The sequence below is a fragment of the Opisthorchis viverrini genome (genome assembly GCF_000715545.1).
Source record: "Opisthorchis viverrini unplaced genomic scaffold opera_v5_7, whole genome shotgun sequence".
Lineage (NCBI taxonomy): Eukaryota > Metazoa > Platyhelminthes > Trematoda > Opisthorchiida > Opisthorchiidae > Opisthorchis > Opisthorchis viverrini.
Window position 1 is genome coordinate 3,540,608 of NW_008751663.1, and position 20,394 is coordinate 3,561,001.

Sequence of the window (20,394 nt, forward strand, 5' to 3'; positions counted from 1 at the left end):
GGAAGCCAGCTCATTACAGCAGAAGATTCACTCAGTGCAAAAAATGACGATAGGTTAAGTTTAAATGTATACGGATGCAAAAACAGTCCCGTGAAGCACGTCTTGTGACGCCCGTCCGAATCGTGCCTAGCATGTGTTCTTATGAAGTACGTAGAATGCTGACAAGCGGTCTTTGTTGAACCGATGTTCACAGCTTTACGTAGGCACTTTTCTTCAAACCTTTTCTTCAAACCCCATTTTTCACGGCTCCCATGCACCCAAGGAAATAGTTTGCTGTTGAAATTACTACCAATACTCTACTGACGACTGTTCGAATACGCGAAATTCAGCAGATCGACCGATTCAAACAGAGCAACCTGCACTCGACTTTTATCTTGTAGCAGAAAAATCCGCGCGCAGCTAGTCGTTGTGTAACCCGTATCTTCACTGAACACAAATCCTTGCTGAACAGCAAAGCCAACAAAACAAAGAAACAAGAATCACGATCTTTCCCGAGTTTTTCGAATGGGAAACGAGGAAATTTAATCAATCGCCACATCGCTGTCTGAGACCCTATCTCAGTGTATTCATTTCTGAAGCCAACTGAATGCACATCATGAGATATGGTGGCGTGATGCGTGGTTTATCGCGTTTCCTTCAAGCCAACGCGAAATTTGAAGACCACTGTCGTTTAAGCTGTTCGCTTGCAAGCGTAGTTCAATCAGGCTAGTTAGCCATAACCCGGGTTTCACTCGTTTTGAGCCAAATCATATCCTTCTTTCCTCGGTTTCACCTAGAAAGGAACTGTGGTCAATAGAACTGCATAAATTGGTTACCAAAAGAGCTATGGTCCATATGAGAACTCTGATTATTTAAATCTGCACAAATTAGTGAATTCCTTACTTTGAGAATTTACCAGAAGCTTAACATAATCCGAGAACCGGGAGCGAATTTCGCGTTCCCGTTTATTCCACGAAACACTGTGATTAGATGCATCAAATACCGCAAAGTGGGATCATACACTACTCATAAGGTTGCTGAAAANGGATCATACACTACTCATAAGGTTGCTGAACGACAACCCAATGGGTAGTGTATTACCTTCATTCAATGTATGGCGATATCTCAACTCAAACATTAGGCTGCCCGGTGCAGCACATTCAGTTGTTTAAGGACATCATAAAATAAAGATTCAGCTGGGTTCCGGGCGAGTCCCTTGTCAAAAGCAAACGGGTTTGCAGATGAGTGGAATCATGTTATTGTTCCCCTTCCAGGGTCAATCGTAAAACTTGTTGTGACGCTGAAATTTTCGCCTCGTTAAACTGCGTTACAATATATGTGATAAAAAAAACCCTGAGAACTTCTATATGCCTCTAAGTAGCACGCCCTACAGAAACCTTATTTCTGAAATAGGGATCGAATTAATTTTCGAAAAAGATCTACTGTTATTGGAATGTGGTTCCAAATGACATCTGAGACACCTTCTGTGAATTATATTCATTCTAAGCATAGCGTAAACGAGAGGCTTAACTGTGATTCAGCTGAATCTTGCTTTAAAACGGGCTTGAGTTGCAAACAAAAAACATATCATCCTCGTTTGCTTGTTGAGGGCAAATAAATCCACGATTTCGGGGAGCTGAACACACTTCGTGATAGTAAACGAATAAACCAAATGATCAAGATTGACAATGTCGAAAATTTAAGGATTGAAAGATGTTATCTTAAAGCTGGCTCCCAGCAGTTCCGAGAAAGTTCCTACCAGTTGTGGACCTGGGAAAATGCATATTGTGACACTGTAAACCTGCTTTTATCCGTGTGACTTCCGAACTCAAACTGAATGTTTTCCGTACATCACAAAACTGCGTCTTTCAAATATTTAGTGGGTAGACCTCTCCGATGATCTTCCTTCACAAAAAAATGGATTCCCGTAAACAGGAATGTTGATGTGCAATTTCTTAGGAACTCACCGAAATTGCTCTAAAGTTATCGACGAACTCACGCGAGTCCCAACGAAGAGGATAAATATAAACATTTACGAGCAGAGCCTAAACTGTCCAGAAGTCAACGGGTAACTTTCTGATACGCACGATTACAAAGCAGTATCTTGGTTTTAGAATAGCTGCTCATATGCAGTTTCTGCAATGTGCCTGTTTTATTATATATCGGGCATCATATAAATGGAATAATCCACCTCCACAGATGTATCTTCGAGACCCAGTATATGGTACCGGTGTAAGGGTGATATTACTGGTGGGGGAGGCACGCGAGTAGTATTTTTTCCTCTTGTAAATTCGCTTTGTGTGTCTTGAGAAAGGAGATCTGCTGCGGAATTTGTGGAGTCGCTTTGTAGCATTTGCTTGGATTTGAGCAACAGCCAATAAATATCCAAAAAAGTTCAGGAAGACGCGTTCAAGAGAAGATAGCTGTTCAGTTTTTGTAAATTAGATGCAAATGACAGTTTCCCTTCCCTGTCCAATGGTCTATAACTGTTCAGTTGGCATTTTCTAATAAATAACTCCGCAGCGAAAGCCTTTTTCTTTTAACCGGGTCACATTACTGGTCCGTGTAGCCACAGTAAAACAATCGTAAGCAAGTTCACAGCCTGGCCCATTGGGTACCCAAATGAGGAACAATAATGTCGGCAAGCATCAAACCAGTGTTCATTCATCCTCGTTAACATAAATCAGCAAGATGGTTGTTTATCAGACGAAAATCTTTTAAACGAGATCCTATTCTTCTTGCGGATATGGCAGCTTGCTACGAGATTCCGTGCTCTACCATAGACATACTCAGATTCATTGATTGAGCTATTCTTTTCACTATTATTTTTGGCGTTCCACCTTTTTCGAAGCCTCGGTAGAGATAGAGCCTGCTGATCAGGTGCAGTCACAGCAGTACGGATATTATGTACTTTTTATCTCAAGCTTGCTTCGAGGGGCAGAAGGTAAATTACTGTTGATTGATCAGATAACATTTAAACAAATGGCTTCTCTCAGCTCGGAACATATCACGTACAAACTGACTGAACAGGACATAAACTCTCGGGATAGGTTGAAGAATCAGTCGAGTTAAACCGGTTTGCTTTCACTCAAAAACAAAGCGATAATTTGAAGGGTTCATGATTTCAGTCTGTCCTGAGGCTACAATGCTGTCCAAATAGATGTAAACAAAACGGATACACTACTGCAGGGAAAAGACTTGAACCTTGGTTAGACGGCTTAAATTTTAACCAGTTCTGGCACGTCTGAAAGCAAGAACCGAATGGCACATTGACTGATACCGAATTCACGATGTTTTGCACTCACCAGGGTAAACCGTCATCCGTAGGTTTTTTGTCGCTTACTAACCGGTCGATGAAGCATTGACAAAGCGATGTAAGAAACATCAGTGGATGAAGCGAGAAGTAACGGTGCTGCCACTGGAATGGGGCTAACATTCCCCTAGCCTCTGATGTAGCACTGTGGACGTCACTTCACGTTTCGGTCCATCAGCTTATACTCGAGTGCATTCAAGAATACCTGAACAGTTAACTTGCAGGTTGTAGATGCAGACTAAATCAAGTTTTAAATGACATCGATGTTTCTAGTTGCAAACTGGGCAATGAATCTCTCTTGGCCAGACGGCCATCACAAGTGTTCTTCACATTACATGATATCCAATGCTTGCTCTTCAATATTTTCCTTTTCATAATGCAAAGATTCAGTGGATGTAAGTGGGTGGGGGTGGTGGTTTTAACACCAAAACGTGTTAGGGAAGCAGTAAAATCGCTTTGGTTGAAATCACACTGTTCCCATTCGCAGCCGGATGCGATCTTCACTGTTGTTAGCAGATTGTTTCTGGTTTTCTTGACTGTACCGAAAAATGTGGTTTAGTTGGTAAGAAGTTTGTCAGTAAGTATATTTCACAAGACCTGCCAAACAGCCAGCTAGGGATCTACTCTGGAGCATCAGTTACATAGTATTTTGCACGATTAATGCAGCCTAATGAATCACGGCGAATGGCGCAAGGAGCTCTAACTGATCATAGTGTCCGTCACATTTTGAGTCCACATTTTGAGTAGGCGAATACTGCGAGGATCGATAATCTACGCTTTGCTCTATCTCAGAATGGCGAGTGTTCGCATGTGAATTGTTGAGTAGTGACCCAGATTGTGAGCTCCAAAAGCTGTCACTGAAACCCTCGGTTTGGTCGAGCATAGCGGTGACGTATGGGGTGAATTTTTAGTTAGGGAGTCCCAAAAAAATTTCCACTTCTAGTACTTATGAAGAATCCAACTGATGTTATACATCATTCCATAATGCTACCAACCTACAATTGAAAAAGCGTAATCAAAGTGTGTTTTTGGGGATTAAAGTCTACTAGATACAGCTATAAAGTGGCTGAGCTGTGGTGATTTTCTGCTCTGAGAATGCACTCTGTGTCTGAACATCACTTAGCGGAGAATAGCGAATTTCGTGAAAAGTTCATGCTCCAGAGCGACTGATATACCGACTCTCATGTTGTCCTTCCTTCACGGATGCATATATCATTGGTATGACCGGAGCACTTCTTGAATCTAACGGAGCGATCCTGACAGTAGAGCATCAAGGATTAACAGTAGCGCTGTTGTAGCCAACGAAGACGACTAGGATGATGATGATAGTTATGACGAGGACGATGATTAATGGATCATCAAGGCTATCGTGCTATCATCCTTGTGAGATACTTATTGGGTTTTTCCGAATAATCCCTGTACAGTTGCAGGACAGTTATTTTCTCTTGGGTTTAAGTGGGTATTGGTGATTTAATTGCTGTATCCCTCCGGCATAAGGGATATCATCTTTACCAATCTACCTGAAAATGTTGGTCAACTGAGTTCATGAGGTTAGGTTCAACACAGGCGTCGTCCGCAGGGAAGTTAAAATATGCTTTGAATATCCAATTTCACTAGCAATTTAGTGGCCAGACGTTCACAAACGTAGCCGCACTTGCACGTACCCTAAAGGATCCGTTCTTTATTCGAACCGCGATTGGATATTGGACAGAGATTCTAGCTCTAAAAGTGTCTGGCACAACTGGTGATCATTAATTTCAGATTTAGTTTTCATTTCAGTCGATATCGATCTCTTGCCTCATTTGCTTGTTCTGTTTCCGGCACATTCGGCCGACTCAAAAATGTCATCTGATACAAAACGAGGCCACGTGTTGGTAATCTGATGCCACGCGAATCACGCATCGATTTGCACTCTTGGTAATGAGCATCACGCGACACATCTTAGCCTTAACACCACCAGAAACGCTGTAGTGATTAGGTTTTCGTTAAAGTGCTATGATAAAATCGACAGTTTTCAGGTGAAAAACATTCGGCGATGTTCGAATCGCAGTTGTTGGAATGGTTTAGTGGCTGTCTTGCTTAAAAATGGACAAACAGGGAGAGTATAAAATTCGCAAATATTTTTGCTGCTTTGAACTGGCTATTATTTACGATTACGACTGAAGACAATAACTGAACTACAGTCCAGAAGCAACTAGTTTTTTTATTGGTGCTGGTTATATGACGACAAGACTGGTGAGCTATTTGAGGTGTCCGTCTGTGTAGCTTCTGAAGAGCCTATTGGATACTGTCTACATGGAACACAACTCATGAGGTTGCAGAAAACTCTCTTCGACAGCAAACGATCGGTCGTTTTGACTCATCAGATAGGTACATTCCCGTGGTTCCCTCAACATTGTATTCTACGTGAAACCAACTTGGAATCTCCTGTCAAAACCAGATTGATGTGCAAGTGAGTGTAGAACGTAAGTCTGACGGAAACTCAGGGAACGCACTTATCTATTGAGCCCCCAAAAGAACGAAATCGGTTGTGTGCTGTTGATGAGTTTTCAGCAAACATATGCGTGATGTGTTACGTTCAAACAACGATTTGCGATGTCACGCCAACTGAAACATGAGGTGGTCGGTGCAGAACATTCAGCTGAAACGGAATATCATTAACGGGGAGGTCAGGCGGATTTTGCTGCGTCTCCTATTAACACCAAAACAGTATATTTTGAGTCTCCAGTGTTTGAGTGCTAACCGTGAACTCAGTTGACCGAATAACCTGCTAAACGAAACGGTAAATGAAACAATGATTTCACTTCCCATATTTACGAAGGTGGTACGTTTATTCTGGCTGCCATATCACTGCAACCTCATTTTGCTTAATATATTCACGCATTATCGAGCTTCTCGGGAGAACGAGGTGATCAATTGAAGGGCTGGGAATTTCGAAACCTTAAGATGTAACCCACTGATTGACAACTGTTTCAGCATGATTATTCACTGTTTCAGATTGCGCTTGTAAAAGAGTGATAGTGTCAATAGTGATCCGTTTATAATATACCTGTTGAATAAAACCTGACACCATGAAAAATCCCCCATTCATTTACTTACTCCACCGGTGTACTTTCGATCTCTACTTGTCTAGCTCATCCGTACCCTCCGTCCACCTTGTTGCAAAGTCTGTCCGTCCAACACTGATATTCTGGTGTGTGTGTGTGGGGGGGTATGTGCTCAGCGGACCTACTTACTCATGCGTGCCTCGCCTGCTGAGCCTGACCCGTCTTACTCTGCTGGCTTTTCTGTCTGATCTCACTGCCAATCAGAATCATGAGACTGGCTTCTTAAGCGCCTAGCGCAATCCACCCTAACGGGCCAAACTTCCGCTCGCCGTTGTTTGGTGTGCGGACCTTGACACTGAGCCATGCGGATCGGTGACAGACTTCACAAATGCTGACGCCGTGAATATGAACACTTAGGATCTACTGTATGACTCTGCTCATCTTTTTGTAAACTGAATTTCGATTCGAATTTGTTTTTTCATAATCGGGACATAAAACCTACTCATGACTCAAGGTTCTGGATAGGGAACCTCAACGATGCAAACTATAAGACCGATAAAAACTCCTCGATAGTCCCTGCCCAGCTTCCCGAAAGCCCGTTAATTCTACGTGCTGCTCATAAGTTTTTCGTGTTGCTGTGACGAGCTGTGAGGATTTGGTTCGGCCGTTTATCATAAGCTGGATGGAATGATCTGGTTCGTCGTTGACTGAAAACATTCGGTTAGGTGTGCCATTCATTTTTTGAAAATGGAAGCTCATAACTCCATTCCTACCACTTAGCTTTACTAGCGTTATCTCTTGTGGTGTTTCCCTGTTCGAAATATGCCCCGATTTATGAGCCGTGAGCAGCTCGAAAACAATCCATCTCTTGTGTCCAAGAAAATCACGGGATACCGCAATGAGATGTTCAGTCACAATTCATTTGAGTCCCCAGTTAAAGCTAATTTGATGTTGGGAATTTCGTATCAAACAGAACCGAATGTTGACTGAAACTTGAGGACGCCGCCCATCTGATGAGCCTCAAGCGAAGCGAAACCAGTCGTGCGTTGCCAAGGTTTTCAGCAAACTGGTGAATGGTTTTCTTCAAGAGTTTCTACCACTTTTGTGTTTCCTGAATGTCAGCTTTGTCTGTCTCAGGATCAGTTTTAGGACATCTTAGATTTAATTCCAGTGCCTGCTGGTCAGTTCTGTATGTCGCAACAACTTAGAAATCAGGCGTTGCAAGTGCCGAAGGTGTCTCGCCTGAGTATAGTGCGCTCACGTGGATCTCAAGCAATCTTGCTTATCCAGAAGAGTCCACGAACGAATTGCCCAGAAATCCACATGAACGTATCTTTCACATACACACCAGTGCGTGAACTATTCCACACGAACTGATGTTTTGTGACAGATTGGCGGCAGCTGAGAGGTGACTCATTCCCCGGTGGAATGCACACACAAGAATCTTGCCATTCTTGACGTCATAGTGACTATGACATGTGTAGGAAGCCGTGAGATTGGGCGACTGAATAAAGATTTCTCTCCTATTAGGAGTCAGTCGAAATCAGACTAAACGCGATAGTTCATGCTCATCCTCCTCTCCTGGCGTAATTCTTTTGGTGAGTCCACACCAAAGAGGGAAAACACTTGACTCGAGCTTCCCTCTTGTTAGAGTTCATAAGCAGTGGACCAATGACCGTACCCGGGTTTGAACTCCGGACACGTGACGTGCAAGGCGAGCGCGTTACCACTATTCCACCAGCGCACGTTGGACGAAGCTGAATTTTCACATTTGAATGTGTTCACGCTTGAGCCATGCGATTGGTGTGCCTGACTCATTATTGAGCGACGATAGTGTTGGTGCTGACCTTCTAGCAGTGAGAAAGCCAGAGTAGGGGTCTTTCGGGAGAGGTCGAGTCAATCTCCTTCATTAGTCCAAATTAGGTCATTTCGTTTCCCGATGTGACCGTTTGCTGAGGCCTGAATCCCTTTTAAGCAGTTACCACCTGTGGTACTCGGTTACAACTAAGCCCATATGGAAGCCAAAAGGCACAAACAGTGCAGTGTGTGTGTGTGTGTAAGTGACGCTCCAAAACGACAGACGGGCCTGGAGGTCACATTTAATGAATTGACTTGTGAAGTTTACGAGAGGACGAGTGTTCAGACTGCGCCATCGTTGTTGGGTCTAGTACTGAATTCTTTGATGTGGGAGAATATCCTGCGTGTATTCGAGCTAAGTACTGAATACTCGTTGTTCAGTGTAAACTCCGGTTTGCGTCCAGTTGTCTTTATGCTTGGTAACACACCCTGAACACCAATTGTTGCAATAGCCCAATGTACTTAATTCAATAGGTTGGAAAGGCAGCCTAGTGACTGATCGGCAGCATCAGGCTGAAATATGACAGGATGTATACGCGTCTGCCAGTAACAAAAAAGGGAGATTAAATTCTCCGAAAACACTGTTGAGCCTGGCAATTTGCTCTCAGTAAAGATTTTATCGTACATAAAAACCGCAGAAAAGTCATTTGGGTTTTACTGGTATCGAAAGGCATTAAAAGCGTCTTCCAACAGCTTCTAAGAAGCATGTGGTCAACCAGCTCACGGCGACACCAAGGCATACGCGGCTTCGTGTGGTAATGCGAGACCCATAGACCAACTGAACGAACAAAACTCAAAATCAGTCACCAATCTGAACGCCCATCAAAACTAGATGATACCCTTACTTCTTCCAATTCAGGCCTTCAGACGTCTGTTTGTTTCATGCGCACCATTCTTTCTCCGATAGTTTAGACAGGTTACTGAAATGTCCCAACATGATCGAATTTGTGTGGACTTTATAGATCCGTTTCTTGACAAACGTGCCTCCGTGTTTGGACATGCGGTCAAATGTTCGGGTATTGCAAAACCGAATGCAATTGCTATGATCTTTGTTGGTTGGCTATCCTCTTTAATTTCGATGCCACCTGTATTTTGCATCCCGTCTGCACAGTTCAGCTTCTAAGTGGACTCACCTTCGGAAAAATCTCCACCCATCAAGGCAGATTTCCGGTCTACAATATTTTCTCTAATTACTGTTCACAAATGAGGAGGTGCGACAGTTCCGTCGATCGTTAAAGTCAATGAATTGTGCGCCTTGTTCACTCTGCCTACGCTTATTGACCAGCTGCGGCATCCAAACTCACCACCCAAACACCACTTTCATTATGCTTTCTGAACGGACGACAAGTTTTAGTTTTACGTGGTAAGTGCACACGTAGCATCGGTTAGTTTGATCTGTTCACATCAAGGTTGATCTTACCAGCTTGATCTAGCCTGGTGATACTGGACAGCTGAACATAGCACTAAGTTACATTCCCAATGTTCACGTCCAGTTTGTGGAATCACCAGCAAGCAGTTAACGCGGTTTTGACAGGCCATTAGAAGCTATGTGGTGAGAACACCATTGATTATCTGGTGCTGACTTTCCAATTTCATTCTCGAGTGCGTGGATTTGGACTGGAGTAGATTTCTCGGCGGATCAGGTGTTTCGAGTCCATATTAAGTCCTAGATTCTGGTTAATGGAACAGGTACCAGGAATGCGCATCTTTGAGTCAGGAAAGGAAACAAAACTTATGTTTTCTGTCAGTCTGGCACATATAACAATCCGAAATTCATAAGTGAAATCACTTCCGCACTGGAGTGTGTGAAGGAAGTGGGCCTGTCTACAAGTCCGGTTGGCCTAATGTAAGAAACAGCTGGAAAGATCCAAAAACAAGTAATATGGATACGCTAGCTCGAACCCTGATTTCCGATATACACATCACTAACAAAATAACGCTTTGTTCCGCAGACAGTGTGCCTACACTAGACTGGAAGGAATCTCCCTGGAAAAACGACCCTTGAATCTCTCGAATTAAAAGGTTTCTTCAGAGTGGAATTTTTGCAACTTACACCAGTCACAACGATCTCATTTATCCAGTGACGAACCTCTAATGTTACTAGCAACATATGACTGAGCTAATAAATATATTGACTTTGTCCCCCAACCCCTATTTTCCACCAAAAGGCTGATTAAACTTTGATCGGATTCTCAACCATTTACTATTTAGCAATCAAAAACAAAGTAAAATCAGGCAACAGAACCCTTTGATCGAACGCAGCACCGCGGATGGTCAAATGCGATTCCACTTTCAATTTTCAACATAAATCAACCCGGACGCCTTCAGCAAAGTGATCTTGTAACCTTCCTGTAAGATGTGTATTGGATCTAACCTAATACACCATACAGCAGTGAAGTACCATTAGGCTTATCTCGGTGGCCTGTTCCAGTATACTGGTGATGCTACTGATGGGGGAGGCATGCGAGTAGTATGTTTTCTCCTTGTAAATTCGCTTTGCGTCTCTTGAAAAGGGAGATCTGTTGCGAAATTTTTGGAGTCCATTTGTAGCACTTGCTTGGATTCGAGCAAAAGTCAATGAATATCCAGGAAGGTTCAGGAAGACGCTTTCAAGAGAAGATGGAGGTTCAGTTGTAAATAAAATGCAAATGAGAGTTTCGCTTTCCTGTCTAATGGTGTGTAACTGGTCAGTTGGTATTTGCTAACAAATGACTCCGCAGCGAAGGCCTTCCTTTCACCGGTAGACAACCGAATGACGTAAGTTCTCTATTACCTGGCCTCCGTGCATAGGATACCTGGATATTCCATCACAGTCAAGCCCATTGTTTTGTGAGTACTACGTGGTATTAGATGACAAGAGAGAGTGTTTCTAACTATTCACCACTGGTCAGTTGATTATTTCAATAAATCAATAGCTGGTTTAAGCCAAGGTCTACATACGACCGTAATCGTCACATTGACAGAAGTATTTGCGAGATGGTTCCTTAGTAGACCATCCTAAATACCTTAGTTTTACATTACTCTACTGTGTAGAAACAACTCATTTCTCTGTGAAATACACTGAGACTTTAATTTTTGTGTCAGTGACTAAAGATAAGCCAGGATATTGTTAGCTCGGGTGAGTTTATTGGACGTTGACCGTATGGCAGTTAATCTGTTCACCGACTGTTGCAACTGCCTCGCATATCGCCCGTGATATATGGCCTGCGCACTGACGCTGTCCCTCGCGAAACGTTTGCAAACCACCTACTAAGCTCGTCGAACAGATAAACTACCAGCTGATGAACAACAAAAGAATGCCGATAACTTAACAGCTGCATGCTGAAAAAGCGAGAAAAAGCGCAAGCCTAAATCAGGGGTTCAATAGATCTTTCCCCTTCTCGTCTGTTCCAAAATTAGTAGGATCGTTTTTCTGTATCTACTGCGCTCACACGCTAAAACTGACTTCTTCTGAAATACATGCATGATTTCCACGGCCATCTTCTTTTGGAATGCAGGTCGTGTTTCACTATGGGTGTGAGGAAGACTGATATGAGCTTTTAATATAGCCCAAATCGAACTGACCATTGTGAGTACAACTCACTCCGCTCAGTTAGTACTTAAACGGTGAACAGACATACTATTCCGAACGATAGATCATATTCATTTAAGGGTGCAAGTAAGGAATGTAGTGTGCGAAAAGTCCTGATGTGTCTGTTGCAATGCACTACATATGCCGTATGCATATGAGAGAGACGCTAACGACATCTTGAACGTTCTCATCACAGAAGAACGTTTTTCTTCCGGATCTGGTGTAAAAAAACCGGAAATTCCGCCCTAATTTCAGCAATTTCCCATTCAGCAATTTAATCATCGTCGGCGTGACCAAACTATAGCTGATCAGCTGAACATATGTCACACAACTTGTGAGACGTTACAGAAGTACATCAACTCTGCAAGACGTCTCTTACGTGAGCTCATCTCTTGGCGACCTCGCTGATACTTCCGTCTTCAAACCACCAGGGTGAACAAAGCAATATATTTTTGTGGTTGTAACATCGTTCGATTTGGCAGTTCAATGTAGTGCATCTGAAAGTTCAACATGCAGAGGGCTTACTGGCTCCAGAATCACCAAAAAATCAAATGAAGAGTTTTCATCCATACTTTCCATATTCATCATCATATGTGCTTTTGGTATTGTACAAGGTCCCTGCCACGTCCAAGTGTATAGTTCCCAGCAGATCAACATTTCTTACTAAATCGGTTACAGTGGCAATAGTCCACACGTATTACCATTTTGAGTAGTGTGCAGGTTCATTGTTGTTGGGTCACAGGAATAACAATAATGTAGGAGATGTCGAATGCACCACTTCCTGTATAATTATAACCAAAGAGTTCTTGCGAAAACAGCCCTCCCCCCTGATGAAAAAATTCAAAATCTCAAGAAACATGACAATGCCCGTTTGAAGAACATTTCTTCCGGATTTTGGTGGCAAACAGTGGAGGTGGATTCATTTGAAAGGCGAAATCAGTAGGTGGATGATGTAACAGATTGTGGCTAATTAGGAATTCGGAGGTTATCAAACGAATGGATGATGGATAGACGAAAACAGGCAATCGCTTACATGCTACCAGCCGAAAGTGGAGTGACTAATGTTTGGGACCATGGACTGAAGTTAACCAAATGGTCGGATTTCAAAGACACTTCTACACTTCTATCCTTGTTAAGTTCTATGGTCATGATAAGGCCCCCGAAATGAACAGGAGGGTTCTGGTTAAGTCTTGCTGACAAATCCTATTGGCTCCCAATATGTTTTCTTGTATCCGGAGTGCCAACGCGTTTTTGGAGTGTCCTCAGCTCCCTGGAATGTCGTGGATGCATCGGGTGTTCCGAAATTTTAGAATGAAATTCGTGACGCATGTGAGTTGAGTTAGAGCAGTATTGGGGCAGCAAGTGATTGAGTACGTGAATTCGCGTGAATTAGGTGATAAGTTCATCAGCCATGCATCGAGCTAGCCAGTCATTCAGTTAATCAGTCAGTTAGTCATCTATTCAGCAGCCAGGCAGTCTGTCAAGCGATCATCGTCGATTACTCCATCAATCAATCAATGAGATATTTGGTCAATTGCTTGCATACGTCTTCACCCAGCCCGTTAGTTACCTGTGTAGGAGCGATGAAACCGTGGGACTCCACTGAGCTTTCTAACAACAAAATGATGCTAATTATGTTAGTGTCTCCGAGGCTGGTTTCATTTATATCTGGATTTCAAACATTCCACCGGGGAAATGGTTGACGTGATGAGCAGTGGAGGTGAGCTACCGCATTCCATTTTCAGGCTTGTCTAAAGCACACAACTCGTCGCCAAGTTCCTAGTTATACTAGTCATCTTATCTTGCTTGCAATCAGTTTTTGTGAAGCGGCTCAATAACACATTTGACGTAAATTCGCACTGCAATTTGACCTTCGATGTATGCGAGCTTTCTTTTGGGTTGTACTGTGAAGAGTATTGAATTCGCAGTGGTCTGAAAGCCGCATCGCGAATAATGCAGGGTGGGAATTACCGGAATTCCTCAGGCAACCTTGAATCGAAAATTTGAATAGTCGAGCCATAGACTGTCAGTGGCCTACTGTCTTATTTCTAAGGCTAATGAGTCTCTGATCTTTCTAGTCTCTTACTTCACTCAAAACGCGAAAGGAGTTTTCAAGTAAATGCTACCGGAGTGAACAAATAAACACTCGAAGTTCATACGTTTTATGTGCTAAATTGTTGTGGGTCATTCACACATAAATTCTGCCAGGATGGGTTACCTTGGTAGTGCAAAACGTTTTATCTCTGAATGCTATACAAGTATCTTTTTCAGACTTGGATTGGACGGCACGGATTTCTAAATTGCTTGGTTCACCCTGATTTACGAAATGTGGTAGGGTAAAATCAAAGTTACCGGTGATGAAGGTCATACAACCATCTCGACAAATACACACATTTGCATATCAATTGGGTTCTGACGGGAGACACACATAGAACCCAGCTGAATCTCTCATTTATGATGTTTCAGCAACCTAATGAGTAGTGTATTACGTCTTGCAACTATGTTTTGGAATTACTTTGGTAGTAAGGAGCTTACGATGCTGAAGAACTCTGCAGTGATGACCCTGTTCATCAAAAGAAATTCCGCATCATGCGTGCACTCAGGCTTCCTCAGAGGTTAAGTTACGAGCTACTGATCGTGACGCCCATGACTGATGCTAACATCGCTTGTTTCCCCCTGGGTTTGGGAAACCTACTTGTTTACGGACCCCAGCCAAAACGTTCGAAGAGAGATTTACTCAAAATATAGCTACCTGACTTGTTTCTTCGAGGGAAGATTTTCGGAAGACAAGTTCTTCGATGCCACCTCATCGACATAACATATGAAGTTGAAAAAGGTGTTTCTAACAAAAAAATCTTCCAGTTTAGGCTACACTTTCGATTCCCATTCGGATACGGTACCGCGTTCGACTGGCCTGAAGGTGTGCAACTCCAAGGCCGAGATGGAAGACAATTCTTAAGCTCTGTATACCCAGTTTCAAAGTCTGTTTTACGATTGTCGGAATTCCGAAGAAAATAAAATAGCAAGAGGAACGAATACCCCTGATTGACAACTTTTTGTTGGGCAAACTGACTTCTTGTTGCTTCCACAGCCAACAGGCGACACTCGGCACCTGAATGGCATTAAAATATTTGAGGTTTCCCTTAGAGTATTGTAAATCTTATCTGCCAACGTTAGGTGTTTGTTTTCATGGATCTGCACAAATTAAACTTTGCGTTTCATATGTGAGCAGGTAGAAGAATTTCACGCTGCCTGAATGAGTCCTATTGAGATATCATACAACTGCTTACTGAACTGCAGGAAACCAATTATGGAATCCTCCAAGTAGATGATCAGTTGACTTTCCAAAACTTGATTGTATCCCGTTCATCATGACCTGGCACTTTACTGAATATCTCCCTTTGCGGCTAGCGAACTGACCGTTCGATACGGCGGTTGGTTTCCATGGCATCGTAGCCCACAATGGTGGGTCATCGATAATGGGATTGTGAGACCAGGCACGACAAATATGTTAGACCTAAGGATATTTGTAAGGGCACATTGCTTATTTCAGAATTCCCATTACCCAAACTAGCAGCGTTATTAAATCAGGCTTTAGCGGATGCTGATCAATAATACAACACTGTTTTATTGGTGGGTGCTACCAACTAGTGGGTAGCCAAAATCAGCGGCGAAATGCCCGGACTGAACGTTTTCGAACTCATCCTGAGTTTTTTTAGAGACGGCTGAAATACTCATCCATTCAAAATGATAATCAAAGACAGTATGTTACACACTATGTTGCAATATGGTATGACTGAAGCACATGCACTTCCGGTAAATCATTTATTTACTCCTAGTTTGTAATTTGCATTCGAATAATCAGAACCAGTTTGGGAAATTTCCAGAAGAGATTTCATCCTAATATGTGAAGTCAGTCTATGCTGAAAAGCTAAGAAGCTATTTTATTCTTACTGGAAATCATCGACAATGCGTACCTCACAAAACTCCATAGAGATTTGGTCCCATAACCCTCTGTTTAGTAGTTTAGCACTAGTAGTACAAACACCAAACGTTTCGGCTGCCAGCAAATCATCAACAGTGTGTTTGACTAGCACAGTTGTCGGCTTTTCAGCATACACTATCTTCACCTGGCTTCAACTATCTATTGAGTAAGTGTGTGAGCCAGAATTGGCGTTTGAACTGCTCGCGCCACCAGCACGACGCGAACATGTTAGGCAGGCACAGATTAATTTCTATAAGCCCTTTATTCGGTTTCTCAATCAGTTCATTTTGTTTAGATGTCCTGCTGCGCTCGGGAACCATGTTTAATCTTGCCTGATTGGACTGCAAAGAATGGCTGATATACTTTCTTCCGAAAAACTCTGACTTGAACGTTGAGAGGCAATTTTTAACTTCATGCAAGGCGACCAACGACTTTTTTTCTGATTTCTGTCACGAGTGTGTCTCTGAACCCACACTCTGTATGGCATTGATGAATGAGTATCGGTACCATTGGCTAGGTCATACATTCCATCGAATGGACATTCCTGATGGTCACAAAAATTCCACGTATTCCGCACACATCATCACCTGATGCCCGGCATGTCGTGACTCACCAAACAAAGTGACCAATCATTGATAGTGAATTCTGCTATTTCACGGAATTCGGAGTGAGCTTGGTGGTAGATTCTGAACGGGTGCGAAAATCTCGAGACTGAAGTTTGTGGATGAATAATCTGCCGACAAATATCTGCACCACGTAAAATCTATCACAAGCATCGTAGTCGGAACAAAATGCAAAGTGTGATTGTATCGTTTTATTGTGCTTTGTTATTCGAAAAGAACTTGGCTATAAGATTTATAGCTTGTTAGGTTACATAAGGGACCTTTGAGACACCGCATAAAAAGCTGGGAGGCTGAGAAGCCCTATCAATGCCACCATTTACATAGCATTTACATTGCCATGTCAATCATCAGTGTCAACACTGATATTGCTGTCTTTGATGATGAAGAAGAAGAAGATGATGATGTGAAGTAAAACCCTTGTTTTACTAGGCTAACAGCTGTTACAGTATTTCCCTGTAATCATCCGTTCGCTCAAGTGAACTTATCCTATTTGGAAGTCCGTAGATGTTTGACGCGACAAATTGTTTAGTGCCTCCACAAACACTTTCCCTCAACTTGTGGCATTCACCAGTACCAGATGGATTCCGACCAGGACTAAGAATTTTCCCTTGGATCTGCGTTCGTGATACCGGTTTAGAGGCCATCCTCTCTCCAGAATCAGAAAGCCAGGTTTCAAGAACTTTGGAGAAAGTCGAAGTAACTGAAGAGGATAAAGTGAGGGGGTACAATTTTGGGCAAGTTTATAAGGTAGGTCTTCTGAGGTTAGCCCGTGAGAATATCTGGCAGTGAGTCTCCGTAGTGTGAAAGAACTTTGTGTACTTCACGTTTACATCTAAGTTTGAAATTTGGGATTTCCAAACCACTATTATGCTATTTTGATAGAGTTGAAAGCCGGTATTGCACTGTTGTTTGACTTCAGTACTCATCCCCACGAAAGATTCATGTCGTTAGCATCTATGTGGGAAATCATGTGATCAAAGGGACCGAAGCCAGTTGCAATGTAAATAATTTTTTGAATCAAAACAGTACGATGGCTTTCTCCCAAAATGAATTAGCGGAATCAAGAGCGTGCATCTTCAATAAAAACTGTCAAACCGGCTGACTCCGGAAAGGGACCTATAAATGATACTATTTTCAGGGGTATATTAGTTTGCAAATTACTGAATTTTACACAATCACAAGTTTTTAATCAGACATTCAAAGAATCTTTAAGAAAGGCTAACTCTTTCAGTTCTTTCACACGTCAAATGGTGAAGTGAATATGTGCCCACACTTAAGTAAATTAGGCTCAACTGTTTCATCAGCTTATGTGACTTATTCAATGTCAGTTGAATAATACACCAAAAGCGTTTGAAAGCAATTTCGTCACTCACACAGCGTCATGAGAAAATGATACCTTGCTCACAGGGAATGGTTCATATTGGACCCTGATCAGAATGAAATGTGATTTGAGGAGTGCACAAGAAACGAACACTCAAACTATTTCAACAATGTGTTGGAACGTGCCACCGAAATCGCTGAATTGAGCTTCTACGGCAACAAGCACAAAGTGGTCATCATGATCCATATCCAAATAGGTAGCTGGAATGAAACTAACAGGATGAAATAACAAGTGAATAGATATTCGTAATGCACTACTCAAAAGGTTGATGAGAATTCGTCGACAGCCCAGGATTTGCCTTTCTTGAGGCCCATCAAGTAGGCGCAGTCCCCGAGTTTTCGCCAACATTATGTTCTACTTGAAAACAAATTAAATTGAATTAGCGAATTACACTCATTTTAAAACTAATTTGGTTTTTCGAGAGATTCCCCTGGGACCCAGCTGAATCTCTGGATCGTAATGTTTCCAGGCAACTGAATATAGTTTCCGACATCCGGTCTGTGTGCTTTTTGATGCGTTAAATGAAAATATGACGTTGACAACCTTAGAGGGATCAAGCAAACTCGGTCGCATGACAGAGATATTTGTGTTATAGAGGAGGCCAAGATACAGCACGATCTCGGGCTCAAAAACTCTTGCTAGAGTGTGTCATACAAGCTACAAAATCAATCAGTTTTTGACATGTTGCTTCATCGTGGGTGTCACTGTCCGGCACCGATCGGGAATGCAACCCTGAAGTCCTCAATTTATGGTCAATAACTCTATCCCAAAATGATTTTTGTGGGCTTGATATTGCTAAGGTATGGGGTGACGATTTATAGTCACGATAAGTGTATTCTCATAAACAAAGAATGGGCATTTTGGTCGCTGCCGAGGATAACTCCGTTCATGTTTGTTTGGTTCCACTTAGACTACAAGCACGGAATAACGGCACAATAGCCTCTCTCCAGGTTGCATTTAATACCTACCTGCTTTTTTAGAGTAGCCTTTGGACCCAGCGTGAGAATTTAACTTGGTCTAGAAGAAAACCCGCGTAAAATTTACCAACAATAAGCATTTGAGTTTAAGGCTTATTCATAAATGACGACATAGATTAGCTTGACTCTAAGGAATATCTTGTGTATGTCTGCTTTGTAGATGATAGATTCGGTTGGGTTCTAAGATGAAGCCATTTTGACTTACAACCAGTTCGACGAAGGTAATGTGTTGAGAACTCACAGACTACTCTCATGTGATAGGCATTAGACGAGAAATAGCGAAACATGATTGCTGAAAATCTGTCTCCAACATTCTGATCGATATCACATCGCCAGACAGATAGCATCGGGTGTATGGTCTCCTTCTGATGAACAAATTTTTAGACATGACATTTAAAACCATACTTGTTTGTAGCGGACCTAGTGAAATTTCATAGATCTGGGTGCCTTGCACTATCGTAAAGAAGCGAATAGAATTTGATCAAGATAGTCCTTAGCATCAATTTTTCTGCTCATTCCTTTTTGCTACACCAAACAGTCGATCATCATTATCATCATCATCATCATCATCAGTCGATCAATCATCATCATCATCATCATCATCATCAAAGAAAGCAACATTAGTGTTGGCACTGACGCTTCACTGCCGTACAACCATAACATAAATCTAGTTATATTTATATATATAATTATATTAAGAGCCCTACAGTGAAAAGAAGAGAAAAAGAGTGGGAGAGGGTAAAGAGTGCTGGCCTTTGTCAAGCATACTGAGGTGCTTATACCTCCAACCGCTCGATCAGACAATCTGTTAGGAAACTGACAGCATGAACGCCACTGACAGCGATTAGCCGCCATTTCTCGCCACATCTCCAGCCAAGCGGCTACGGGAATCCCATCCTGGAAGGCGTACAACAGTCGATCCACTCGATCAAGAAGCCATAAAGACAAATTGCCAAATGTTGGTAGTGCAAAAATGCTTTTTAAATGCAACCTAATCAAAATAAATAATATTTCGGAATTAGTTCAACGGTTGAGGGGATGATAGTGAAATAGAAAAACAGCCAATCAGTGGACCGAACATCAAGACTGATCAAGGTTATGATGCCTAAGACTTGCTGGATAAAGTTGTTGTTCAGACGGGTACCGTTTGTGTTGCGCAGCAATATAGCAAGGGTATTCAACGGGTTCGATATAACAAACCGCTCTGACTAACGTGTCGAGCGACCGGTAACCAGTGAATTCAGTGAATTTCAAAAATCTCGCTGGTACACTGAACGATCCGTTCAGTGCACATGAGCGTAACCGTATCTACAGAAGAACTTCTATAAGATCTAGTATCCAATACGATGAACTGTCTCACTTATCCTGTCAGTGTTACCTCCCTTGTCGTTGAAATGAGCACGGTTGGCTGCCCGCAGTTTCCCGTGAGCACCGTCAGCCAAGTGATCTCACGGAGACTACATTATCAAAACTAGAATTTTCTTTTCAGAAGGAGTTATCGTCTCCCACGTTGATTGTTCACAGTAGGTTAATGAACATCCGAATTTCATGGATATAAATTTTTTTATTAAAGTCCTGGTTAAAAATTTCTCTTCCGCCGGAAGACAGTCTGCAGAACAAATCTGTTGGGCTGTATCAGCCAGGAAGTGAAATTGGGATGT

General features: G+C 42.4%; 1 protein-coding gene across 1 annotated transcript in view; it reads right to left on the minus strand.

The window, feature by feature from the left end:
- The window catches only part of T265_00745 (hypothetical protein), a gene marked incomplete at both ends in the record, with an annotated part of 27,553 nt that overhangs the window by 2,614 nt on the left and 4,545 nt on the right, over positions 1-20,394 (minus strand). Inside the window, one exon of the mRNA XM_009164594.1 lies at positions 16,944-17,075. Within this exon, the coding sequence (XP_009162858.1) occupies positions 16,944-17,075 (132 nt within the window). The remainder of the gene's footprint in view (positions 1-16,943; positions 17,076-20,394) is intronic.